Below are 27,947 nucleotides of genomic sequence, written 5' to 3' on the forward strand. Positions count from 1 at the left end.
TTTTTATTTTTGCTTTTTAAAGTATCCAATGTTTGAATGTTGAATTAATAAATTATTGTTTAAATATTTGTTCCAGATAGTGAGAAGTACTTTGTTAGCAATGCATTTTTTTTTCTACTGCAGGACTTGGTAAACTTYAGACTTTTAGTATGTATGACAAATGGCACATTGCTGTAAAACGTTTTCTTCCCAGATTATGTCTTTGTTGACATAAGTGTAGTAAGGCCATTTCTGAAACTATTTTTAATATACTGTATTACTATTAAGAAATCAAGAATGTTGTTCTTTGATGTTTTAGTATGCAAATAAGGTGCCTTGGAATTATTTTTGTAATTCTAGGAGAAYTGAAATGTTAGGGTTCTCTCTGGTCTGGATTCAGTGAGATTTGTGTGTGGAACTGCTTTTAATAGTAATGAGAGTTACAAACTGAAATTCCCTGTTCATGCAGAGAACCATGGATTATGTTAGTTTTACTGTGCATTTTTAAGGGCACATTTTAAGAGTAAGTCTGTAGGCTTGTCRTGAAACTTGATAAATGCAAATGAGGAATTTGCAGAGTAATAGCCATYTTGAAGATGTCAGAAAAGTATTGTTTTGTCTTTTTTTCACTTCTTAAAGTTAAGCTGTATCAATCAATTGTATATGTGCCTCTGTGCGCTCATAGCAGATGGTATATGCAACTCTTCAATGAAGCTATAGGTTCCTTAATTGGAAAGAGATAGGGATGACTCTGAGGTTCTCTYATTAAAACGATGCAGATTGTGACCACTTGAGATGTTCACTGCATTGGCTAGAGGGCAGGGGTGAAGGACTAAAACTACATCAGAGAGAAAAGTGAAGGTACAGTTTTGAAAATACAATTTGTTTCCAGTTTTACAAATTTAGAATTTAGTAATAAGGAATTTCTCATTAAATCAGTATTTTACCACATAATATTTCTCTTTAAACAGTAAGGATGCTGGCTGCAGCTGGCCAGAAGGGCTTTTTCCTGCCTGTGCTTCTTCATACAAAATTAGCAAATGTGCTTCCATCTCCACCTGTAATTAGAGAAGGAGAAACACTTCCTTCTTGCCCATCTCCTGAACATTACCATTTTACTTAACATGCCAAGAGCATTGCTGATCTTTGCATTTGGCAGTTGGGGTCAAATACAGGCAAGGGCTGAGCACAGGATGGCAGCATCAGTGGTGTTCCAAGATCTGCTGAGAGCAGCTGAACCAGTCCATGGCTACAGTATAACTCTTTATATCCTGCATTATATTTAATCCATTTCACTGATGGTTTCTTTATCCAAAGGAAAAGATATTGAACCAGAGGAAGTGTGTTTGCAGAGAGTGCTGTCCTGAGTTTACTTTGGGGAGAGGGGAAGTATTTAAAAGGTGTAAATTGGTGCTACTTTAAAGCTGGTGCTTTATGAACTGTAGTGTTTTGTGCCTGCCTTATGCAAGTGTTTGCACTTTCTTGTTTTTAATCTCTGCAGACTAGACTGTGGCAATCCGAGTTGTGAAGGGTATAGCTATTTTTCTCCTAGTGCTCTAGCATAACTGACTAATATTTTCACTTTTTTGGTATATTTTTTTAATGTGCTGCTCCCACTAGGAGGCTGTCAAAATGAGACATTCTGTCTCACTRTGTCCTCTTGATCCTCTTGTCATAGGGTCATAGCATATTTAAGATTGTGAGTGGCCTTGGGAGGTCCCTAGTCCCACCTCCTTGTCTAAGCAGAAGCAGCTGTGGGGTCAGAGCAGGTTGCTCAAGGCAATATCCAGGGGGTCCCTATCTGCCATTCTGGTAATACTCTGGGATACAACCTGCTACTGCTTGGTGCCTGCCATCATGTCAGCATCAGCTGGCAACTGGTGCATTTAAAATACCCAGACARTATTCGTCCCAAATTAATTATTCTTGTCCACCTGTTTCATGTTGTTAGTATTAGTGCCCATCTCTTTTTGTAGCCAAAATATCTTTGCTGGCTAGAGCTGTCCTTAGCCATGCTAGTAACTTCTCTTGGGCAAAGGGTAGTGTAAACAACATAGTATGAGCTATCTAGAAGAGAGAATAGTAATACTTAGGAGACTACTATGTTATCTGCCTGCTGCTGTGCACCATCTTATCTCAGGATGTATATGACAGACTGCCCAGATGAATGTAATTTTGCAAATTAGTCAGCATCTTGCTGCTATCTTCTCTCTCTTGTATGACATAAATCTCTCTCTCTTGTTATGACATATATATCATCGTATCTGTGTTATGGCCACAGTTTTCCACCTATGATCTGGAGGTCTGTGGACTTCCTCTGAGGGATCTGCTGAGGTAACTTAAGAAAAACAAGACTATTGTCACTAGGCTTAAATTCATTACTTAAATATTTACAGTGGCAATCCGACTCTTCAGGGGTCCGTAAATCCCAAACGAATAAAAACCTTTGTAACATGTTATGCACACACCAACTGAAAATCTGAGCAAAGTCAATTAATCTAAATATTAGGTCATCAAATCTAAACATCAGAATCTACTTCCTTTTGTTTTTTGGATTATTTTTGTTTCTGTTTCTTTTGTCTCCTTTGTATGAATTTCAAAACACTGAACTGTGTTTTATTACAGACCAATACTTATAGAAAAGCAGGATGGAAATACTAATTTGATGTTTACTGGTGAATTTCATCCAGGATTTGAATCAAGATAAAAAGCAAGTACAATAATTCCCTCCAACATTCAAACCTCATTGCCCCCAGCATCTGAATAAATGGCAAGGATTGTCAGTGAAGAAAATTAATTAGAGTAAAAGATGCGCTGAAAGATTTGGCCTTTAAATGTTGCTATATTCTTTTAAGAGATTTTGTAATCTATACTGATTTATTCGTTCTTTTTGCTGCCTCCTACTCATAATAATATCCATATACTACCCACATGGTTTTGATTTAAGTCAGCAATGCCAGAGACCTTAATTGCATTTTTTATCTTGAAAGGTTGAAGCCAGTAGTGAAGTACTTGGAGGTATCATCTAGAGCATTTTTCATTCTAACTCATAAAATATTTAAAAATAAAAAAAAAATCATCATATTTATGAATTAAAAAGGTAAAGTCTGTAGATTACTGCTACAGTTTACATTTAATTTAATTTTGCCTCACTTTTTCATAGCTTGCTGTTTTTATGCTTTTTTTTCAATAAAACTATTAATCACTAGAACTCTTAAAATAGTAGGATGAATATTTCACTCATGGCGTTGTCTCTTTCACCAGGGTTATAGGATAGACTGTATTATCGTATTCTGGAATATTTTGGTGGAAACAAACGTCAATTCAATTAGCACTTTTAATTCAGTCTGTGAGCTTTTGCAAAGGAATTCAGCAGTTCTTACATCACCCAGAACATTTTGCAGCTCCAGGCTTGTACCACAGTGATAGCTCTACCTGAACCTTATACAACTTGGAAAAGCATGGGGGAAGATGGTATGTGATACATTAGTGTTAGTTTACAGACAGCTAGGAAMTGAACTTGATTCTACTGTGGATGAAGAGTTGATACCGTGGGTGAAACGCATGTGGTGCACTGGTGTAAGCCATGTTGTGCTGAGATAGGCTGTAAGAATTTYGTCTATTTTCTGGTAGAGTGAACACTGTATGTCGGATTGAGTAAGATAAGAGCAGGAGCCTGAAAAGAAGAATTGGAGTCCCTGAATAGACCTATGATAAAGGAATCCTTTGCTGTTACAGCAAAGTGTGTGCAGGATGTATGATGACCCAATAAGTAGAGGTGATACATAGATTCTCTATCACACTGGACTATTAATGACATGAAAGAACTAGTATCATAGAATCATAGAATCGGTGAGGTTGGAAGGGAGATCATCTAGTCCAACCCCCCTGCTCAGCAGGGTCACTCAGAGCGTGTTAGACAGGGTTGCATCGAGGCGGGCCTTGAARATCTCCAGAGAAGGAGACTCCACARCCTCTCTGGGCAACCTGTGCCAGTGCYCCRTCACTCTCACAGGGAAGAAATTCCCCCTCACGCTCAGGCGGAACTTCCTGTGCTTCAGTTTCTGCCCATTGCCTCTTGTCCTGTCACACAGGACAACTGAAAAGAGTTTGTCGCCATCCCCGACACCCTCCCTTCAGGTACTTGTACACACTGATAAGATCCCCCCTCAGTCTTCTCTTCCCCAGGCTGAAGAGGCCCAGCTCTCACAGCCGTTCCTCATAGGGCAGGTGCTCCAGTCCTCTGATCATCTTTGTAGCCCTCTGCTGGTCTCTCTCCAGTAGCTCCATGTCTCTGTTGTAGTGGGGAGCCCAGAAGTGGATGCAGTACTCGAGATGAGGCCTCCCCAGGGCTGAGKMGAGGGGCAGGATCACCTCCCTCGACCTGCTGGCAACAYTCTGCCTAATGCCCCCCAGGAGATCATTGACCTTCCTGGCCACAAGGGCACATTGCTGGCTCATGGTCAACCAGTCATTCACCAGCACTCCCAGGTCCTTCTCTGCAAAGCTGCTCTCCAGCAGGTCAGCCCCCACCTTGTACTGGTGCCTAGGGTTATTTCTCCCTAGGTGTAGGACTCTGCGCTTGCCCTTGTTGAACCTCGTGAGGTTTCTCTCTGCCCAGCTCTTCAGCCTGTCCAGGTCTCTCTGAATGGCAGCACAGCCCTCAGGTGTGTCAGCCACTCCTCCCAGCTTGGTATCATCAGCAAACTTGCTGAGGAGGCACTCTGTCCCCTCATCCAGGTCACTGATGAAGAAGTTGAACAGGATGGGACCCAGTACTGAGCCCTGGGGGATGCCACTAGCCACAGGCCTCCAGCTGGACTCCATGCCACTGATGACGACCCTCTGAGCTCTGCCTTTCAGCCACTTCTCAATCCACCTCACTATCCACTCACCTAACCCACACTTCCTGAGTTTCTCTAGGAGGATGTTATGGGAGACAGTGTCAAAAGCCTTGCTGAAGTCAAGGTACACAGTGTCCACTGCTCTCCCCTCATCTACCCAGCCAGTCATTCCATGATAGAAGGCTATCAGATTGGTTAAGCAGGATTTCCCCCTTGGTGAATCCATGCTGGCTACTCCTGATCRCCTTCTTTTCCTCCCTGTGTCTGGAGATGACATCCAGAATGAGCTGTTCCATCACCTTTCCAGGGATGGAGGTGAGGCTGACTGGCCGATAGTTGCCTGGGTCCTCCTCCTTGCCCTTCCTGAAGACTGGAGTGACATTGGCTTTCTTCCAGTCCTCAGGCATCTCTCCAGTTCTCCAGGACCTTTCAAAAATGATGGAGAGCGGCTTGGCAGTAACATCCGCCAGCTCGCTCAGTACCTGTAGGTGCCTCCCATCCRAGCCCATGAATTTGTGGACGTCTAGCCTGCCCAGAAGGTCTCTAATCCTATCCTCCTTAACCAAAGGAAAGTCTYCCCTTCTCCAGACTTTCTCCCTCACGCCCAGGCTGCAGGATTCCTGAGGGCTGCCCTTAGCAGTGAAGACTGAAGCARAGARGGCATTCAGTAATTCTGCCTTCTCGGTATCCCTTGTCATCAGGGCCCCCGCCCCGTTCAGCAGCGGGCCCACGTTTTCCCTAATCCTGCTCTTGCTGCTGATGTATTTGAAGAAGCCCTTCCTGTTGTCCTTGACATCYCTTGCCAGACTCAATTCCAACTGGGCCTTAGCCTTTCTTCCCAGCAGTAGAGTCTTCTGAGTGTTTTCTCCTTCTCATGAGCAGGATTTCTTCTATTCCAGGGTTGAGCAGGAGATGGTATTCGTTCATTCGGTCCATGTGACGGTGTTCCACTGAATTCTCATGTCCTCTTGGCACATTTATAGAACCTGCTGCTTGCCAGCAGCTCAGGGCACAGAAAAGATTTACACMGGTGGTAGGAAGGAGAGCTGCAAATAGAAGCAAGATGTCTGTGCCAGGCCCTATTCAACAGGCATCCCTTCAATTTWGGTTGATATTTCATGATTGTGTCAGCTAACTCTAGCTCCGTGGTTTATTTCTGCRGTAAGAAAGCTAAGTGCAGTATGGCTGCAGGAAAAATTACCTTTTCCTTGTACAGGCTTATGACACAGTGACCTATGGCATAAGGTTAAGATTATTACTGAAAGGAGAGGTTGAGCATAAGTGAGAGAACCTGCCTGCTCAAAATGAGATTGGGAGAAAAAAGAGAGGGTCTTCTTCCCTGGAATTCCAGAAATAGCAAGGAGATCAACTGGATGTCAACTGCTGCTTGGGGAGTTTGCCGATCCTCCTGAATTATTTCTGATTCTCAAGCTCTGGGGAAATAAAGGGATTTTAAGGAAAGGTAATTGTTTCAGAAGCTTGCTGCCCAGTAATATTTTAGAATGCAGAAAAGTCATGATAATAGAATACATAATATTTCTCATTCCCTTTGACAGACTGAGTCTGAATCTAAGCGTATCACTGGTGTACAATGTATAGATTAAGAAGAAGTGTTGTCCATATGATAAWTAACATATCGTGAGGGATATCTGAAAAATGAGGTAAAAAGTGCTTTTTAATTCTACAAATGTTTTTTGACTTACAAACTGCGATATGAGCAGAGCCACAGCTAGAACATTTTTTACTTCTGTTTCTCTTTCTCTCTCTTTCATTCTAATCACAGGATAGGTGCAGGTCAACAGGAAAGAAAAAGAAAGAAGTCTAGTTCTTCTGTACCAGCTCATGATCTAGATATATCTGGTTTTTAATCTTGAGTTGCTGGATTTGTGTGGGAATGACAGAAACTCAGCTTTTTAATTATTTATTTAAACTAATTTTTTACCTTTCCTAAATATGAAAATGGTAACAATCATGACAGGGAATACCATTAAGAAGTAAAAAAATGTTTAATTTGATATCTGTATTTAGACATGAAAGGTGATAGTTAAAAAAATATTTTGGGATGACAATAGTACARTTATAATCTTTGCATTTCTGTAACACTCACCATCTAATAATTTGGAGAGTGTGCCTCTAAGTGAATATAACATTTTCTGCTGATGGTAACAACTCGTTGCTTAGAATAGCACGTGGAGATTATAAATAGAAGATTTATATTAACTTGCTATTAGGAAAAAATACAGTTTGAAATTGCAGCAAGAGAAGCAATATTAACTTCAACATTTAAAGACCACAAGATTTCCAGTGTCATATTATACTAAGAATAGGTTCTGGTAATAACATTTGTCACGTAAATTACAGTCATCCCCAAAATAATTTCCCATTTCTGATTCTATGATTTCATCATTTTGTTTCCCGCTATAAAAAATCTGTAATGATAGAGACACATCAGCATTTTCTGTGGAAAACTTTACCATGAACTTTTGAAGAAGTTATAAAGAAGCCTCTTATATTTGCAGTACTTTAACCACTTTTTTCTTCTAACATAGTGATTCTGCAGACATCAAAGAAATACAGCTATCCAGAAAATAATATGAAATAAGATTATAAAGGTCAAAGTATCGTATTTTCTCACCATACTGCACAGCATGCTTGAAACTTCAGAATTCCAGTATTACATTTTAGAAGATTAATGCAAAAATAGAAAACAGACAGAACCCCTGAACCTCTCTATTTCCAAATGTGAAATTGTGCTAATTCAGCTGATTTACGTTTCAAAGTTTGTGAAAATTTTGAGGGTACGGAGCATATTTTCTTTCCTGAGGTAGTTTCTTGTTACAAGTCATCACAATTCCTTTTCTTTCTAATTTATGAAAAAATAATATAATATCTCATTCTAAGTTTTGCACAGGTGGTAAGTCTTAAAACCAGAAAATCTCCTAAAATAAAAACCTTGTAGATAATGAAATAAACATCTACATCAAAAAATTTCCACAATATAAACAATATTCTAAGGCAATTAAAATTTTAAATCAAAGTAATTCTAATTTGTTCTTAAAKAAAAAAGTAGAAACCAGTGAAGTCAGTGGAAGTTTGGTTTGATTAGGAACAAATAGGTAGTTATCCTAATGCAGATTTTGTGGTATATCATAAAGGAGCACTGCCAAAGTTAGTAATTTCATATTTGGTTRTTTCTTCAAAGGTATCGTTGTCCTTTTGTACACTGAAAGACAACTGCTTATAACAAGTTTTCCCTATCTTAAGGTGATTCAGAGGACCAGGGTTTATTCARTTTTAATCTCTTGCTGTCCAGTAAGGCAGCTGGCAAGGAGTGTGAACAGGATGACACAGTATAGGAGCAGAGGAAGWGTACTTCGTCACTTATTACTGGGTTTTTACCCAACTGAATAACTGGAATACAAAAGTTCCAGTAGGCTTTCCCTTTGGAAGTTTATTCTGTTTTCTTTCACTTCATACATGACTTTTAAACAGAAAATAGCATTTTTTAGGAAGAGGCAAAATATGAAGTTTGGTATCTGTGGCTGGAAATCCTATTGTGAATGTTTTTCCATGCACATGACTTTTCAGAAGAGATCGAAGTCATATTTAGACTGYGTAGACAGACAACAGATCTGGGGCATACCACTGCAGGCTGATGGAGTCCTGCTGTGGTGCCATTCGATGAAAAACCTGTTAKGAAATATGACATGTAAAATATATATGAGACCTCGTAAAGACATCTACTGAAAATGGAGTGATCTATTAAGGTTGTATTTTGAAAGCTAACTGATAGTTTTCAAATGTGATCCTTTTACTAGGCAAGGAATCAAAACTGCAAAAGTTTTGCAAATGGTGGCATCTGAGCTGAGAAGGAAGAAGGAAGAAGGAAGAGAGGCCCACAGAAATATTTTCTTTTTCCTCAGTCTTTATAGAGAGGATACCTGTCTTCAGGTAACTTATCAGAGAAAGATATGAGAAAAATTGTGAAATCAGTGCATCGCTTAGCCAACAAACACTCTATTTTATGTGAAACAGGAGAAATTTCATATTCAGACTGCAGCTGAAATGAATGCCTAGCTCTTCAGATGCTTTGCCATGTACGCATTTTTTGATTTATGCTGTTAAAATASTTGCAAGTGTAAATCATACAGACAATTGTGAATAGTAAAGCACRTAAGGCAATCTAAGCAACACAGTTACTCCTAATCATCAATGATTAGGAATTGTCATAGTTTTTGTGTCTGAGAGAGACTTTTTCTGTCTTTCATRTCATGAAGTTGGAGCTGCAAAAATAATTTCCATATGATTTTTACTTCAGTTTCTTCAATAGCTTTGAAGCGTTTTTTTGTATGTTTGTCTAGTTGTTGCCTCAGTAGAGGAACTTGGAGGTTCCTGTAAACTAGGAGTCCATCAGTTGTCACTTTACCCTTTTACAGTTTGTCAGAAGGGCTAGAGCTGTTTTTCCTTCCTCTTCCTCAAAAGACAAATGATTCACAGTGTTTTCCATTTTTAACTTAACCCCAAAGTGATGCTGCTAACACATGGTCACAATTAAGTATGCTACAGTCATCCTCTGCACTTGTTTTATGTTATARACCTCCATATGACTATGTTGTAGGATAGTGTGACCAGATTTATAATGTTAGCTGGGGATGTGAGAAGTGAGTTGAAGATACTATAGTAAACTCTGTTGTCAAGACAGCTGCTCAGACTGCTTTAATTTATGCAGCCGTGAAAATCCAACAGAGACTAGCTGGAGTCCTTGGCATGACGGTAATAGCCCAAGCTTGACTAGGATATACCCAGCAAGTATGCCTACACTGTGAGGGGAGAGGAAGGTCTCCTGAATGCTGSTAGTGAAGCTCCACATAGCAGAGGCCGTGCTAGCGGCTCGTTCCCCACTTTGCAGGAGGGCTGTCTTTACACRGCTATGTAGGGCCATCTGGGGATGCCAGAGCTGGCTGAAGGAGCTGCCCTGAGTTCCYGAGGCATCGCACTGCTGTACTTTTTTTGGTGCTTTTGTATGCTCTCTACTGAGTATACCAAACAAGGGATTTTGCACTCCTACCTGTTGATCTCATCCATGTATGTTGTTTTTCTTCTGGTACTCTGCTTAAATTTCCACTATATTAAACAAATTCTTTTTTTTTCTCTCATTCACTTCCTTTTTATGTTATATAACCTTTCTTTTTCCCTCTCACTCTTCAAATTTCTGTTAACTTGTCTCTCTGTAGTCAATGCTTACTTAAGCTATGCATTTTTAATTCTTTTCATCTTTCCTCATAAATCAGTCCCTCAGGCCCCAGAACCATTTGTGGTGGTCTTTTTGAACTGCTTCAATTTGACTGTCTAGAATAGAATACGGTATTCCTGATAAGTTGCCATTCTGCAGAATGGCAGAAAGGTCTGTTTCCAATCCTTTTGCAATTTGAAAACTGAAATGGTAGTCCCTTGACGTACACCGAGCAGTGACCAAAGGCAGGCATATTAGTTCTTTTGCAGAATTTTTGCATCTGGTTTTAGTTTGCAGTAATCTCTGTAAATGATTAAATTGCGTGTAGAACCACTTGGCACAGGATTTCCTTTCCTGTGTGCTTGCCAGTCCGTATGGTTGGGTCTATGAACCACTGTTTCCTTTCTAACTTTTGACTATATCTGTGATGTATGATACTGAATATCCTCTTTGTCTTGGGCCATATTTACTTTCTTTTTGCTGAACTCACTGCATGCAGGCTTTTGCAGACTTTTGATTTATGTATTTTTTGCCTGAATTTTCTGTAATTCTCCTATGCTGAATATATCTCTTGATCCCTGCCATGTTTGCAGCCTAAATAGCAATACCTGAGAATGTCTGTGATGAAATAACTGCCTCAGCTTTTGAAACATTCTTATTTTTAGTTTCTTTGTTCAGTGATTTATTTACTGTAAAACAGTTTGCTGTTTCTGCTTCCGTTGAACTTTTCCAGTTTCTTTTTTTTAGTTAAATGTACCATAAAATCTTTGAGGCATAACTATAATTTTTTGCTTCTTCTCACTGTGCACCTACATGTTAATTCATCCTTCAGAGTTCCAGATTTACAAGTAGCAGCAATTGTCTAAGTGTTTTTCATCACTTACTGTGATCTGGGTGTCCTTGGTCTGCATAACAAGCTGTTTTTATTTCCTATCATGGCAGGGAGAATTTCTTCATTGCAAAACAAATTCTCCCCTCCTCTCCTTCTTATATCTGAAAGCATGAACTAAAGATGAATATATTACTATGTCTCCTTTTACTGTATGGTAAGGACATAACTCTTCACAACTCAATTGCAACTTCCTAAGTTTTGCTCTATAGCCAAATAAAGGCAGCCAGGTCTCTGCAAAGACTAAAAGGAGGTATCATTTCTGGAAGAATTTTCATTTCTTCTTTGTTATCTTTTTACTGCCTTTTGGTAAGCCCAGATCTTCTTTGCTCCTTTTGTATCTTTTATTTTGGAGCTTCTTGAGTGTTACTTACTGTTGGTGTGAAATATAGCAATTTAGATTACTAAAATATGACAACAAGAAGCAATATTAAGTGCTTCATGTTAATCTAATAAATATACATTTCCTGCTTCAGTATTGTCACCAAATAATGGGTGACACATCCATAGATCCAGAAGTGAACAAAAGATTATAAGAGTTATTTCAAACATCAAAATTACAGTTTTTCTTCCAACTTGCATGTACCTAGATATATCTTTAAAAATGTATTAGTGCCAGTAATGAAGCAGATGACCATTACTTTCTGATTGTTTTAAACTCCCTCATCAGATCCTGGCATGGGGAACATAAGCTATTTCTGTAAAAATCTACAGTTAACTGCTTTAGGAACAGCATCTTTTTCTTCAGGGATCAGACAGATAGGCACATTTGGCTTCATTTTCCTGAGGAAACAAAACCTGTGTGATTGTGCTACCTATATGTGTTTATCTTTTAGCTTTCATTCCCATCATAATTTCCAAACCTGTTATCCAGATTCAAGAAAATGAATCAAAAACAGATTAATCTCTACACATTTAACTGAAAAAAGTGAGCAATGTTTGGTGCTACACTGTTTAAGAATGATAAACAACTATTTAATTATGGTAAGAAAAGATGGTATTACTTTTTTACCATGTGGATATTTGGGTTAGTCTAATAGCCATTAAAGCTTTTGTCACAAAAGATGTTGAATATTGTCAGGTATGTTCCAAGGAAACTGAAGCATCTTGCAAGGAATACCTTCTTCCTTGGTGAAATACATTGCCATTCAGAATGGTCCTTTGTACCACTTATCTCACTGTAAGTGGAAATAAAAATCCAGTGGTGGGACAGTGCTTGTGGAAGAAGATGGTCTTCATAGAAGGCTTTCATTTAGCCTCAAAGGGTAGGTCTGAACTTTGTAATAAAAGAGAGAAAGGCCTTGTATGGTCTGCATGGTTGCTGTTTTGCTTCATGGTTCAGTTTTGGACAGATCCATGTGATCAAGGCTATGGAGTGTCCAAAGGCCACTCCCAGTAGACAGTGTGATGAAACTGTCCCAGATTATGCACTCCATATCCCATTCAATCTTTCATCTATTTCAGGTACTCAAATACTGTCCCTCACCCCACTCTCATACTACTCACCAGGGTATACATGCCCACCTTCATTGTTACTTAATAAAAATACCTTTCTGATATGTTGCAGCATGGCCTCTGTTTCAGAGGCTTTGAAATTTAAAATACACAAAAATGATAAGTATGTCTTACAGCAGAGTAGCACCACATTATGCTCATAGGAGAATCAGGACCTTGTACTATACAGTCAAGGTATGTCCCATTTGTTCTACATGAACCTTCACTGATGTGAATGTGAGACATTACATGCCACTTAGCTGGCAAACCAGAGATTGCTCCCTGCCCTTCTTTTATGTACTAGGATAGAGGTATCCAAAAATCAAACAAATGAGAGTTCTTTTTTTCTGTTTGTAAGGAGCTGGTGGATCCCAAATTTCGTGCACCTCGTTCTCCAAAAGCCTTCCTTAAACCACAGAAGAGCAATAGCAAGTGTCCCAGCCTGTAGTCTGGACAGTCATTATTTGGAGAAGCTTCTTACGGCCCTGAAACCAGTTTGGGAGGGTGGGAAAGGGCAGACATTCGTCTGCTAAAAGCTCTTTTTTTTTTTTCTTGGAGTGTTATTTGAAAAGAGATGAATAGGTTAGTGTGCTTTACTCATCTCTGAGACAGTGCAGTCTTTTCAGTTGGAAACTCTGGTGATCTAGAGCAGTCAATGATGTTTTACTTCTGTTTCGCAAAAAGTTCTGGTGTTTGAGGGGAAAATACCTGAGGTATGCGCTGCCGTGTGGGAATCTAGAGTGCACCAGAGTCTCATCCACCAAAAGCATATACAAGAATTGTAGTTGTAAAAAGAATATGGAGACAGCAGTTTTACAGTTACCAAAAGTAACAACAGTATGAGCACAAGCAAACTGCTTTTGTTTGCATTCACACGGTTGCTGGACATCATCCACATGTAGGAGAGACTTCTGTTTTGGAACATACACAGTTCCTCTGAGAGCATTTGCACCTGTGAGCTCCTTGTGMTTCAACACAGGCAAAACAAAATAATAATGTTTTTTTTTTCCTAAAGATGAAGAGTACCCCCTTTTTTGTCTGTATTTGAAATCCACATATTATTACATTCAAGRCCAGTGCTTGGGCAAGGTAGCTTAGCTGTGTTTCTTGAATAAGCTGGCATGCRGTTAGTGCCTTTTACCTACGACATACAAGATTTGTATATTACAGACTGCTATATGATATAAATAACAAATGACAGTATAGAGCCCTCTGTCATATTTGGTTCCTTATTATTCGTGCTCCCTTCTACAATGCAGAATCCTAAGCTGGTTGACTCTCTGATTTAAGTGTAATAAATTTTTATGGAATGTTGCTGTAACTTCACTAAATCGCTGATAGATAGATAATAGAGTCTATTAGAAAGCCTATGGAATTGATTAATAGCGTTTGATAAGTAACTTTTCCTTGGCATCAGGCTGGAAATTGATTGCAGTTTCTGCTTACCAGTCTAGTCACATCGGAAGGCTCTTGAAGAGCAGCGTACAGGAGGAGGGTTTCATGGCTGCTTGAATATACTCAGTATTGCTCTTCAGCAAAGACAGAGTTGAGAGCTAAGCAGCAAATCGGGAAGCTTTGTATATTAACTCACTTAAGAGGCCTAACTTTGTAATTGCATCCAAAAGAGGCTCGGCAGAGCCAAGAACAGGAGAACCAGATCAGCCCCTTTACTGCAGTGTAATTTATTCTCAGAAGACTTGGCATTAATTGAATTCTGTACCTGAAGGTAAATAGTTTACATTTATACCACTCCCTCATGATTATCTGCTTGCGGGAGAGGACGAGAACCAAGAAAAAGAAAGGAATAAGCACGCTACTCTGAACATAGCACTGCTGATTTAATGAAAATACATTAGCTGTTAAAATCAGGCTGAGTGGTTAGGAGTGCTGTGCTTCAGTTACGGCTTAATAAACATGACAGAGAGGCTGTTCGAGATGTAAGTAATTTTCCCCACGATGAACAAAGGATTTTCAAATCCAAGTATTTTGATACTGACCTTAACATTGCAATTTGAGATGGGTTTAGACTAATGTAGCCCCTTCTGTGGGTAAGAAGTGTTTCTTTTCCTAACTGGAAGATCAGGAGATAATGCGTAATAACTTTTTATTTCTGAAGAGGGCACCTCTAATCATATGCACTGATGTGTATTGTGGGCACTGTAAATTCAGCAGGGCTATTGCATTTAYATTACTGATTTCACATGGATTCAGCTTCAGCTGCATAGATACTGATAAATTAATATTACTAATTTAATAAAGTAAATTTAAATAATTTTCATTGTTGGTAGCAGCAAATCACTAGGAATAGTAAAGTCATCATGTATAACAACAATGCATATTATTGAAAGGGTCAATTCTCTAGTTWCTGATTTGATTTCTATTATCAAAAATGAGGTGTAAATTAGTGCAGCTTTTTGAAACAGATGAGGCTGCACTGATTGACACTATCTGTGTATCTAGTCCTGTAAGTGGCAGATCACTTGCTGCTCACTGTATGCTTTTCTCATGCATGTTTACTACTACTGTGAATATTTTTTAGCTAGTCAGCTTTAAAACATACTGTAATGCAATAATATAGTAATTCAATCAAAATTTKCTTTGCTATTTGCCTTGCAGTTTGGTTTGTTTTTTGCTATATAATGAATGTTAAACTATTTTGACGACTGTTCACTGAAGTTGGCAGAATTTTCAAATGTTTCATCCTTCTGAAATTGAGGACAACTTCAGGTATCTGGATTAGGATTTAGGTGCTTAATTGTAGTTCCAAAGCTGGGCTGATACCGTATCTTCAACGGCAACAGATCAGACTTTGGAGCTAAAGTGTCAGAGGACCCAAGTGGAACATAGTGTAGGTTAATATACACTGTTTAAAATAAAATATAAATATATTCCAAAAAGAATATATTAAAAGAACTTATATGTTGTAAATATGTACTAAAAATTAGGAAATGATAGCTTTAATGTTGTCCACTTATTTTTAAGTTTGCTTTATGCTTGTGTATCATGGCTCTTTGTTCAAACTGTTTTAGTCTGTAATGTATCTAGATAGGGTTTTTATTATGTTTATTCTTCCATTTTGGGTTAAATAAAGTTATACATTGAACAACATCATTCTTAATGATTTGAAGTTATGCCCTTCATTTACGTATTATATAGCCCCCAAAATAGCAGAAATTTTGCTTTTAGTGCTAAATAATCATTTTAGTCAATCTAAAAGTACAGCGAGTATGAGGCAAATTCACTGGAGAGTTATCTTGGGCTTTTTCTCAGGTATATACTCCTTCTACCCATTCATCAGTGCCTACCAACTTTAAATTGATAGTCTGTATCCTTTTCAAAGAACAAAGGAAAAAGCAGCTGAAAAACTGTATTTAAACTCTTGTGTTTTTTTTCCACACATATGGTTTTACCATATGAGTGAGTTTTCAAAGTGCAAAGAGTATTTTGTTTTTATCTACCACTGGGTTTGTGGTACACAATTTTACAGATTTGTATTCAATTTAGCTTAGAAAATATAAGTTTAATTACACTTTTCAAACAGAGATATGACAAGAAGCTGGTGTGGAGGAGGGGTGTGTGTGTGTGTGTCTGTATCTGTATGAACATACAGTTGATTTTTTACTTTTTAACCTCAAGGGATGTTTTCCTTAAAGATTTGAAAACATTGTCCAATCTGAGCATAGCCCTGGGACAGATTTCTATAAGTTTATATTTGAAGGTCATAGTCCAGCAAACATTTACCCAAAAGCAGAATTTTTCTCATATTAGAATAACATTGAAATCAACAGGAATGTTTACATATCTGTAGATGAGCATATGAGTTAGTATTTGCAAATTATTAGTTTTCAGCATATTGTGCCATAATTCTGTGTCACCTTATTTGAAATAATTACTACAGTTATTGCTGGCAGTGCCAGTATTTTGCTTGCTTGTGTGTTTTTAATAAAAAGCAAAGTTTGTTAATTTAGCAATACTTTGCGAAACAAATTCCTCTTAGAGTCCAGTACTTATTTCTTCTATCTTACTTATTTTTCTGAATCACAGCAGCAAATATCTGTATTACAAGAAACAATCAAAATACTGTAGATATGAACACAGAAGGAAACTGTTTTCTAGGTCCTGTGAACATGTGTGTAGGTAATTCTGCATGCAGTTGCAAGTCCTGAAAATGCCTCTTATAATTTGATCCGGATAAGATAGGAAAATTACCACCCCTGGCTCTTTTTAAACCAGTGGAGAAAGACAAGTRTGTCCTATTGTCCTCCAGAGACTGATAGGATGTGAATTACCTTGCAAGGTGCCTTTTGTCAGGGTCCGATTGAGATGCCAGAGCAAATGCTTAAAATTAGGTTGAGATGAAGAGATAAAGCCATAAGAGCAGAAAATATAAAAGAAAGCTATATAAATACTATTTCTGAAAGGAAGTGTGGTGAAAAGGTCCCTGCACAGTATAAAGTTATTTGGGCTCAAATTACCTGTAAGAGATAGAAGAAAATAACTAGTAGCAATCACCTTTTTCCTCTCTCTATTTCCCCTCTTCCTTCTCAAGCTTTTCAAGTTGTCCATGAGCTAGTCCATGTGATGCCACAAAATACTTCATTTTCACAGTGAGAACTGGAAACAATTCAAAGCAAGCAGTTCCTGTTTACTCAGAAATCTCTTGTTCATACAGGATCAAGCTCGTAATTTGTGTTGTAATGCAGTTGGCACTCGGGTCAATTGTGAGTAAATTGCTACAATTTTATTAACAGTTTTGATAGCAATCATTCTTCTCTTCATAATAGTTCAGAGTGGGCCAGGTTGGTGAAGTGGCTTTACACTAGCAAGTATCCTTGAAACAGCTTTTATTTATTTATTTATTTTAATTAGAGTGGCAGTGGCTTTCTTTGTGCTGTGCTAGTTAATAACCATTATGATATAATAAAAGTATCTGCATTTGGTATTTCAGTATTTCCTAAACATTTTTATACTGTGTGACTGTATGAAGCATACAGACCTTAAAAACAGATACATACTGTCAGTCATTTTTCTAGTCATTATGGTCTGGGGTATCTCATTAAATAAATCATACCCTAGTAAGCTTTTTCASTGTTTTGATGGAGATAATGTTGTCATCACACTGCTAATGAGTTAACCGGTGCAATCTGCTAGTGACAGTCACAGTGACCTTATCAAATCACTCTACACAACTGTAATTTGTCATATACTGACTGAAGCATGAAAAAAAACATGTGAAATAATCTTCAAATATGATTTCATATACATATAAAGAGATAAAAACTTTTATACAAATTGACCCAGAAGGCAACCTTTYTCTCTACCTACAGATCTTTCTTTGTGAGGCCACACTCTCTTTTGACTAGCACAGCAAGTGTGTCTCCTGACACACTTAGGAAGAGCTCTCCTCAAAAGCATGCTTCCCATACGTCTTCTGCTATTTGAGCGGGTCCCAGGCGATGGACAAACCTGCTGTGCCTGTTACACTTAGGCTCTAATAGCGTCGCTTTCGATCCTGACTGTAGCCAGGTGTCCACAGTTTACGTCCGCCTAATAGAGTTGTGGATTTTAGCAGCTATTTTTTCCAGGAGATTTTCTTTGCATCTTAAACTGCAGCTGGTGTTGGCAATGCTAAATTAGGGTGGAGGGTTGACATGCTTTGAATAGTAGATCTTAACTGTGAGGACTGGGCCAACAGACCTGGGAAGWTCAACAAAAAAAGTGCGTATTTCTGTGCCTAAGACAGAATAACCCTCTGCATTGGTACAGGCTGGGAACTGACTGACTCACTTGGGTTGCAGCCCTGCAGAAAAGGATCTAGGCTTTACAGTAGCTGCAAAGTTGAATACGAGCCAGCACTGTGCTCTCATTGCAACTAAGGCATGCTGTATACTGGTCTATATTAGAATCCTGTGGCCAACGGACTGAGGGAAATCCTTGTCCCCCTCTTCTTTGGGCTGGTGAGGCTGCATTTGCAACTCTGTGTGCAGTTTTGGGCCCTCCTAGTGTAAGATGGATACAATTCCTAATGAAAAAATGCCCCCCCCAAAAAAAAAAAAAAAAAAAAAAAAAGACAGTGGAACAGGTTACCCAGAGAACTTTTAGAATCTCTATTGCTAGAAATTTTCAAGACTCTGCTAGACAAACACATAAGTAACCTGATCAGATGTTGCTGATCAGTCTCCTGCTCAAAGTGTCATTGAGTGAATGATCTCCAAAATTCCCTCCAGAAACTTGTCTATGGGACTATAACCCTCTAGCCTAGAGCTCCAGTCGCTGGTGGTGATAGCAAGGAAGGCCTGCTTGTTGTGCTGCTGGCAATTGCCAGTGCTCATTAGGCTCCCATAGTGTAGGGAACAAATCTGCCTGGTTCTAAAACTGGAACTGAATGTTGTGTGTCCTAAAGGTGAGTGACTGAATGATGAAGTCAGAGAATTTGCCTTGYTGTCTACAATATATTGTTTAATCCAAGTTTAACCCAGCAAGCCTACTGACCTGCAGCTATTAAATCCACAGTCAGATAGTGATCTCATCTAGGAYGTATCATGTTCCAGATGTGCTGAGAGGAAACATCCCACCTGCAATTCATCACTTCTCAGCTGGGACCAGTGCCCAAGTGGATTAATAGTCACCCTCTGGATCTGCCTAATCTGTTTGACTTYAGCCACACAGTGAAAACTATTATCTGCAGCCAGTCTGGCAGTCCAGCATCTCAGTCCAGTTCTTCACGGAGCTGGCAAATATGGGAGCACTCATAAAAGCTGAAAGTCATCTCAGTGGAGAGACAGAGGACACTAGGTCAGCCACATTCAAGCTGAAACTAGAGTCTGGCTGTCCAATCTCCTCTTCTGCTGGACTCTATTTAACCAACACTTTAAGCTAATTTGCTTGATTTATGGCACTGGAGGAGTAGAGGTGTGGCAGAGAAGGGGTCCAACAGCTGGCACCAGTCTCAGTTGTTACATAGCAACAAAGAGCACGAGTTCCTCCTAAGAGCAGAGACTGCAGATGAGCTAGATGAAAAGCAAAGATACAGTTAAAGTCTGTTGTTAGCAAACAACACTGATATATGGGTAAGACTAAAGCACCAGCAATGATTCCCACCTTYGGCTGAGTTTTCCAGAGATGGATAGCAGCTTCAGCTGTAGCCTCCCAGAGCCCAAGTGCCTGAGTGTTGCTTCTTCATTCTGTTTTGGGAGGTAAAAGAGAAGGAAGGAACAGAGCAGAGCTCTTGTACAGCTGGCCTCTTAGCTCAGCTGAGTTGCAATGCTCTCTTCTTCCAGCTAAGATCTGTGACCGCATGTGTGACCACCAAACCAGGGAGCAAAGGCTGAGCGATTGTTTGGTGTCTTCTGCATCTTAGCTGGTGCTGGCAGTGCTGTTATCTGCTGCTCCTGAAATGTAGGAGCAGAAGAGAACTCCTGCAGTCAGGCTCCTATAGCAGTCATGAAGTAGCAGTGAAGAGCTGAAAAACAGTTAGGAGGAACTTCTCTTTAACTGTTCCCAGCATTTCAGCCTGTGTTGTCAAATATGGTTCAACACAGCAAGCTGGTTCTCCCTCTGAAGCTGTAAGCCTATCTGGCAGGCAGTACACCCAGACTTAGATGCGGTATCATATAAGCTCAGTGATCTACACAGTACTTTTTGTGAGGAAGACTAAGAGGTGGTTATTGAAAGATTTTATACAAGGCAGAACAATCCAAGAGTTCTGAAGTTTGCTTATTCCTCAGTCAGTTGTATTGTGACACCAAGGAGATTCAGTCACGAACTGCCTCAGGCTAAGGACGGTCTGGACTTGTGACTTAGTTGAATGCTGTGWTCCCTGGGAGTGAAAGGAGACATAAAGCTACATCTTTAGCAGCTTTATGGTGCTAGTCTTTCATTTCTTTGTCTTTTCTGAAATACACTCAGAAATTAAATAYCTCAGTTAAGGTAAAATAGAAGATTTTGTCTTACAGAAGAGTTGTTTGCTTTTGACATACACAAAGTGTTTGCAATTTGTTTTAATGAAAGCCAGTACGTATTTCCAGYTTTTTAGTTTGACAGACTCGTTTTTGCATAATTTGATGGTGTACTAAGAAAAGATCAGAATTTTYAGGGAAGGAAAGGGTAATTTATGTTAAAATAAGTTGACTGAACTTGACCTATAGAACTGTATCATGCGCCTGCTTGTATTTTGGAATTTATCAACAAGATACTTTAGCTACTTTTTGCATAAATATATGTTCCTCAATTTTCAGATGTCTGACGTAAGACCCTGAGATCTAATTTGTAGGGGTGCTTGGCATTCATATTCACAGCTAAAGTTAGTAGAAATTTCACTTTAATAGTGTTTTGTTATGGTATTATATAACAACATTATATAATAGAATACTACATCTTTAAAGCAAAACAAAAAACTCTGAGAAGGAGCATAGACATCTTGAATTGGACACCCTAAATAGGTTATTTAAAAAGAAAGTCCCTGTCTTCATCTCAGTTCTTCAGTACCAAATATGGATAATAATGYCCCTTTATCTGTCTTTTTATGAAAATAATAAATATTTGTGAAGCACTTATGTGCATTGGTGATATGAGTTTTACAAAAGCTTGACAGGAAATTATTAATTATGCCTTCAGAGCAGAGTTTGAATGGTATTCAGTAGATTAGGCATATGTCAAGCAGCAAGGAGAAAACAAAGTAGTCATTTAGTCAGCACTACCCAGCCAGTGCCCTGAATGAAGTAGGGATACTTTTATTATGTAATTAGAGATTTAGAAAAATGGGTAGACAAAAGCAAGCTTAATTAAAGTTGCACAAACATCCCTGTATTTTTTAACTGCCCAAGGTGRCTTGAGCCTACATCCTCTTCAAGAGCTCTTACGTTAACCAAGGAAAGAAAAAGCATTCTCATCTGGGCTGCTTGCAGCCCTTAGAAATAAGAAATTCGGGTACATCATTGATGGGGAAAATGCAGATTCACATCTCAGGACTCTAGCAATAAAATTATCTGGCAATTACTAGTCTCCCYGTGTAATGGAACTGTCCCCTGAAAAGACACCAGCAGCAATGAACATTCTCTTACGGTGTTCACTCCCAGTGGAATAGAGAACATATGGGGAAAGAACATTAGTGTTATTGAAATGCTAGTAAAAATGGCAAATTTAACAGTGACAACAAAAGAGGAATCTGACTTGAAGGTAATGTTATGAATGTTAAGAGTAACTGAATCGAAGATCTATGTGATCTGTTTCCTCATGAAGATTCCAGTATTTGACATTTTCATTAGACAATTCAACTTGGATGGCTATATGCAATGCCATAAAAAAAAAGTCATTTGCATGACTATGATTCCAGAATGATTTTGATGTTTTTAAGAGATAGTTGCCTGAGTACTCGCTGCATGTTAATGAACTCATTATAGTTGTSGTATGATGATTTTTATTCTCACTGCATAACAGAAATTCACTAACTCAAAGATGAAAATGTGTTAAAAAAGGAATACAGGCGTCAGGCTTACTTTTCAGTTCATAATAGTCTTGYGTTTGTAAGCAAATGTGAACTACTTGAATTACCTTGAATTATTTAAATATTCACCCATCTCACCTAGTGAGCTCTTAGACATCTTTCTATTCACATTTGTTTCCATGAACTGAGGTTAGCTTTAAAAAAATGCATTAGCGTTTTAATGGAATTAGTTATATGGTGTTTCCAGAAAGTCTGTGGTGTTTCCAGAAAGCCTATGGTAATGATACACGCTCTCTGCGTGCTCGAGTAGCGCTCACACGACAGAGCCGTAGGCATGGCTAAAAAGGACAGGAGGAAATCCGATACCTGAACACTTGAATATCTGAACGCCGGCCGTTGCCTGACCTGCRTGGGTTTGTGCTTGCTCTCTTCCAGGCTGTTTCCAGCTATGTAACGTTTTCCGATCGCATGAGATGGAAATTGACCAGTGCTTGCTGGAGTCGCTGCCCCTGGGCCAGCGGCAGCGGCTGGTGAAGCGCATGCGCTGYGATCAAATCAAGGCCTACTACGAGCGCGAGAAAGCCTTGCAGAAGCGGGACGGTCACGCGAAAAAGCTGAAGCATGGCAAGAGCCACCGGGTTCGTTTCAGCCTTGCCGACACGATACAGGATGCGATCGTACGTCACGACGATAAAGAAGGTACCCAGTAACGYTGACGTGTCTCGTTTTGGAGGAGAAGCCTCCGTGTGCTCCTTACCTGGTGTAAAACTTTGATAGTTTTCATAAAGTGATCAATGTAACAAAATGTATTACATGCARTATATTACAGCGTGTTGCTTAAGACATAGAAAATAAACCTTCAGACACCTAACAAAATCACTCTGAGCTTGATATTATGCATAAGTTAATATATTTCAAGACCAGTCAAGACTATCATCATGATTATTTGTGGCCTTCTTACATATCATCAGCCACAGAATTTCACGCAAGTTACTTGTAAAATTATTTCCCCATTTTTAGGCAAAAATCTGGAGTAAAGAATGCTGATATCATTGACATTGGCCTGCGTTGTGCAATGAGGTGGAGTTGACCTGCAGAGGGTCAGGTCTCCAGTTGTAATATCGTGTTGATACACTTTTGAAATATGTTGCTACATTTGGAGGATCCTTATTTTAGTTGTTCTTGGGTCTTGCTAGCATTGTTTTAATCCCTGGTACAGTTGATAATTATCTGAGGAATTTTGTAATTTATTGCCCAAAAGGGAACTAAACTTTGTAGCAGTGATCTCCCGCATTTTAGAAGTCTCCGGGAATCCCCATATCATAGTTTGGGAGGCCAGTAATAAAACAATTGTAATGCTTTTAGCAGCTTCTTGCAAACAGATTTTAAAGCAGCTTTATGTAATCGTATTAGCAGAAAACTGCCCTAACTGGAGAGGCTCTGAGCTGGAGTCACACTGTGCAACCTACTGGCCATCCTTGGCCTAATTTTTGCCTATTTGACTACATGTAGTTTTTTTACTCACTCCTGAACCTTGATTTTAGTGGGCATTTGCTCTATCATTATTTATTGTTGTTTGAGAAAGTCTTACATATTTAGATCTATATAGGAAATGGAGCAAAAGACTCTTCTTTTAAAGTGAGTGTCCGGGGCAGCATTCATAACTGAAATTTCAAATAAAATCCACAACTTCCCATTCCACTCTCCTAATCTGTAAAAATATAAGAATTATAATTCTCAGTGCTCCCATAGCTCCCACTTTCTCTGAAAGACAAGAAGAATACTAGTTAAGATTTTCTGCATTCTATAAGAGTCAGATACTTCAGACTATTTTTAACATTTTTTTTTCTGAAGAAATATAGATCACTTAYTGAGGTGGTGATGAGGATCAGCAGTCTTTTATGGTGCCTCTATTTGGCCTTGAGCTGCATCTGAATCAGAACAGAAAATTCAGCAACTGCTGAAACTGAATAGCATGAACGTAAGGGAAAAAATATCTAAGGAGGAGGAAAGTGAGACGAGGGAAAAACAGTGATGGTATCCTTCACTTAAAAAAAATATTAGCTCCCTAGAAGCAGGGAGCTCAGATAGCCCACAGATAAGCCAAGTAGGGATAACAACATTCCTGTACTCAATATCTGTGTCCCTTGCATAGGACGTTGTGTTTGAAAAAGCTGGGCATTTTTATCCTTGGAAGAGGGTGTACAATAATGGATTTATACAATCACAGATTTAAAAGAATAACAACCAGGCTTATCTTCTTCATTTCTGAGGCCTATTTAAGAATTTTCTGCAAATCTTGAGACTGTAAAAGTTCTACCACAACTATCTGCTTCCTCCGTTCTTTAAACTGAGCAAGTCCCAAGTCTTTTTAACAGTCCTGTCTCTGAGACTCTTAAGCAAACTCTTGTTTGCTGATGAATCCTTGAATAATTTTGCTTGGTTTGGGGTCCAGTTATAAAAAGCGCATATCAGCTACATAGTTAGCAATTAAGTAGAAAATGTGGCTACACTGGATGGAGCTCATGGAAGAGCAACATAACGAGTAAGAATTGGAGAAAGCAATTTAAACAGGAGAAGAAAAAGAGCTAAATTTGAGAGGAACAAAGCAGTGGCTGTTTGAATAAGTTTGAACTCAGCTAGTAATAATTCAGCAAGATGAAACACCCATTCTGCAGGGTTAAAAAAGCTGGCTAAAAAATCGTGTTTTACAGTTGTATGAAGAGAATATCATTTAGTATAAAAAGTGGAAAGAGGACACAACAATAGAGTGGACTAGAAGTAGTCCCCCAGGTGAAGTTTAGGGCCTTGTTTCTTTGGAGTATCAGAAACTATATAAATTGGACAGCACATTTGGAAATGGTGAGAAATAAGCTAGTTAGATAGATGAGGTAAGTTGGATAACATGAATATGTATCTGAAGATGAATTTGTAATGTGGCTAGTGTGCAGACACATTTCACACTTGAATCTAATGGGAGTTTTGCTCTTAAGAATTCAGTGCCTTTGTTATTCATGCAGAATATATCTTCTCCAAAATTACTATAGTACTTGCTACTGGGCACAAAATGAATTTCTGCTAATGTATGCTAATAGATGGAATCATTAGTTTGGATTAAAATTAATTTTAAAATGGGCTTTTAGAAATTTTAGTAGTGACATGCTTTGTCTCAAGTTTGGTGATGAAATATAGACTCATTATATTCACAGTAAGCTAAAAATTAGCAAAATGTTGTGGTTTTGCTCTGTTTGGAGGCATTTTAAGTGATTATTTTTATTTTTTCTATTATTATTCATAACTGAAATTTGATCTTTCAGCTGACCCAGGAAGACTGAAAAGAAATCCTCCCCCCCCCCCCAGCCCCAGCTTTGCATCTGGTCTCTGTGGACCACACCTTCTAGCTGCTGGTCATCCTTTTGAGAGATTCTTAAACTGTTGTTCTCAGTGGTGATATGTATAGGAGCAGAAACCAGTGAGTAAGTGAGCATAATGTTTTGTGTGACACAGGTTTTTTTTACATCTTTTCTGCTGGCAAGAGAACAAACTGTGGGTCAGTTGCCTTTAAATCCTACTCACTGTTGTTATTTGAGAGAGATGTCAAATCCACATTAATAATGGAGAGCAGGATATTTGTCTTGCTGACATCAGCCATATAATGTTACTGCAAGGTGGAGGCCAGCGAGGTTTCTGCATCCTGTTCCGTTCTACTGCAGAGCAGGTATGCTTGCACCTACATTTATGATTAGTGTGAGCTCAGATTTTGTTCTCTGACATGTATGCTCCAGCATTTGCTCAGAACCTGCGCATCAGCTTAGCCTCATGTACGAGCAATTAGGAAATGAACTGAGCAATCAGGAAAYGGAGTGAATCTGAGCTTGCCTTTCTGCTTAACATACAAGATAGTCATGCCCCAAAGGTCTGGGTAGCTTGGCTTCTTGAGAATATGGGATATGCCTCCTTCCCAAAGGAAAACTTGAGATATTACTACTGACAACAATGGGAAATGATGGCAGTTTGAGAGAGGTGAGTTTTTGAGCGTCTCTAGGCACTGTGAACTGACAGATAAACTTGTCATGACGAAAACARTATCAAAAAGTGAACATGACAGTCCTGCACCCTACATCTGACAAAGAAGGGAAACTAAAAGACTGAATTTATTTTCAGTCATCTTTTGGAATACTCTCTAACACAACCTTTTAGAAAYGCTGCAGCGTATCTGAAATCATAAGGCTGTCAGAGATGCTCTCTATGTAGTATCTTTGGTTATGAAAACACTAAGTTGCAATGCAGTCATAAAGTAAACCATAAGTTCCCCCATGTTTATGGGGCATGGAGAGTCAGGATAGGAAGCTCAAAGAGCCAGCAACTCAGCCTTGAGACAAAAGAGGTACTCCTGTGAAAATCAGCATCAGAAGGRGAATGTAGGTTCCCTAAACCTAATTAAGGTTCCCTTCATCCTTTTCATGGACAGTATGCTGATTCTGTGGTAGCGCTGTGATTCCAAATGGGTCTGATACCAAAGTGATTGGATGTTAATACTGATGCTRTGTGTAATATAAGCCTTTCCTCTGAGGCTGAGCCTAGCTCTGATTGCTTTAGTCAGCCCTGCTCGCCTCTGCTTCCATCCTGCCTGAACGTCTTCCCAGTAGTAGTGCAGGGCTACCAGCATGGCCACTTCCTTTTAGCAGTGGGAGAGTGTAGTGGCTGGGGACAGCCTTACTCCCCCTTCTCTCTCCATAGGATACCTGGAAAAGCTGGAGTAAGAAGCAGAAGATACCAGTACCCCTTCTGCTGCACTTTCCACTGCTCGGGGAAGTAAAGCACATTTTTTTTTCCTTGCATTGTTTCAAAATCTAGTAACTGACCTCTTATCTTTGTATTTTACTGCAGTAAGCTCGTTTATGCTTTAGGGTTGTATCTTTCTCTAGTACTAACAGCTTGGCTGGTTACCAGGATAGTCTGGAAAACACAGGGTTCCACTCCCTGTGCCTGGCAAACGTATCGGGGTAAACTTACTGATCCTCAGAGCTCAGGTTTAAGAGTTGCCAACAGTCTGTTTAGAAAGCTGCAAGAGCCAGGATGTGGGCCATAGATACCAGTTCGTGAACAGAAGACTCCATGGACAAGCGTTAGGTGAAGTCTGTTGCCAGGTATCAGGAAACTGGGGAAAGTCTGAGGAATGAAGATCACTGAGAGTGTGTAAAATAAACCGTTTGTCCTAAATATTTGTATAGTTGAAAAGACTGGGAATAAATTCATCTTACCTGTCTTGGGACCTTCTGACCTTCAACTATCTTTCTTCATGTCCAGGGACACCTCTTCTCCTGCCATCTGAGATATCTCTTCTCAAACTGATTGCAGGGAATTTTTTGGTGGCACATCCTTTGGCTTTCTGCATATGCTAGGAGGCGCAGTTAGGAAGCTAGGCTCGGAGCATGGCAATACCTTGCTTTTAAAGGTCACCAAAGTGCTGGGTGAAGATTGCCTTTTTGTGTGTCAGTAATAGTTCAGAGGTATCTTTGTTACTAGACAAGACTGAAAGATAAATAAATACATTTGCTAAAAACACATATTGTCAGTAATAGAACAAAATTAATGACAAAATGACCGAACAAATTATTATGATTGTACCTAAAGTGTAGGAAAGAGGTGAAAAAATTGTTGTGGCGTTAAATCTGCCAAGTTGGATCTTTATTGATAAGCCAGAATTTCACTATATTAGGCAAAAATCCCTCCCTCTTGTGTTAAAAAGGTGACTGTTGAGGAGAAAAAGAAGTCTGTGTAAAAGTTCAGCTCAATCTTCTATGTCATCTCAAATTAGAATACCCCACTCTTGATTACTTCCACCTTTCAAAATCTTTCTACCGTGTTGCTTTTGATTAAATACATAATATCACCTTTTTCCTTCACTCTTCCTCTCAAAGACACTTTACTTAACATTTATTTTGTATATTTACATTTATTTATAGTGTGTTAATGTATTTCTGATTTTAGATTATTTCTTTCTTTTACAATCTTCTGAAGAGAAAGGAGTAAAATTTTATAAGTGATATTATGATAAAT

At 38.9% G+C, this 27,947-nt stretch overlaps 1 protein-coding gene across 1 annotated transcript in view; it reads left to right on the plus strand.

The window, feature by feature from the left end:
• The window catches only part of MYO16 (myosin XVI), a 384,245-nt gene that overhangs the window by 80,872 nt on the left and 275,426 nt on the right, over nt 1-27,947 (plus strand). Inside the window, exon 2 of the mRNA XM_085318127.1 lies at nt 22,320-22,583. Within this exon, the coding sequence (XP_085174253.1) occupies nt 22,358-22,583 (226 nt within the window). The 5' untranslated portion in view covers nt 22,320-22,357. The remainder of the gene's footprint in view (nt 1-22,319; nt 22,584-27,947) is intronic.

This window comes from Rhea americana, unplaced genomic scaffold, assembly GCF_003343005.1.
Source record: "Rhea americana isolate MKP2758 unplaced genomic scaffold, rheAme1 scaffold_52, whole genome shotgun sequence".
Lineage (NCBI taxonomy): Eukaryota > Metazoa > Chordata > Aves > Rheiformes > Rheidae > Rhea > Rhea americana.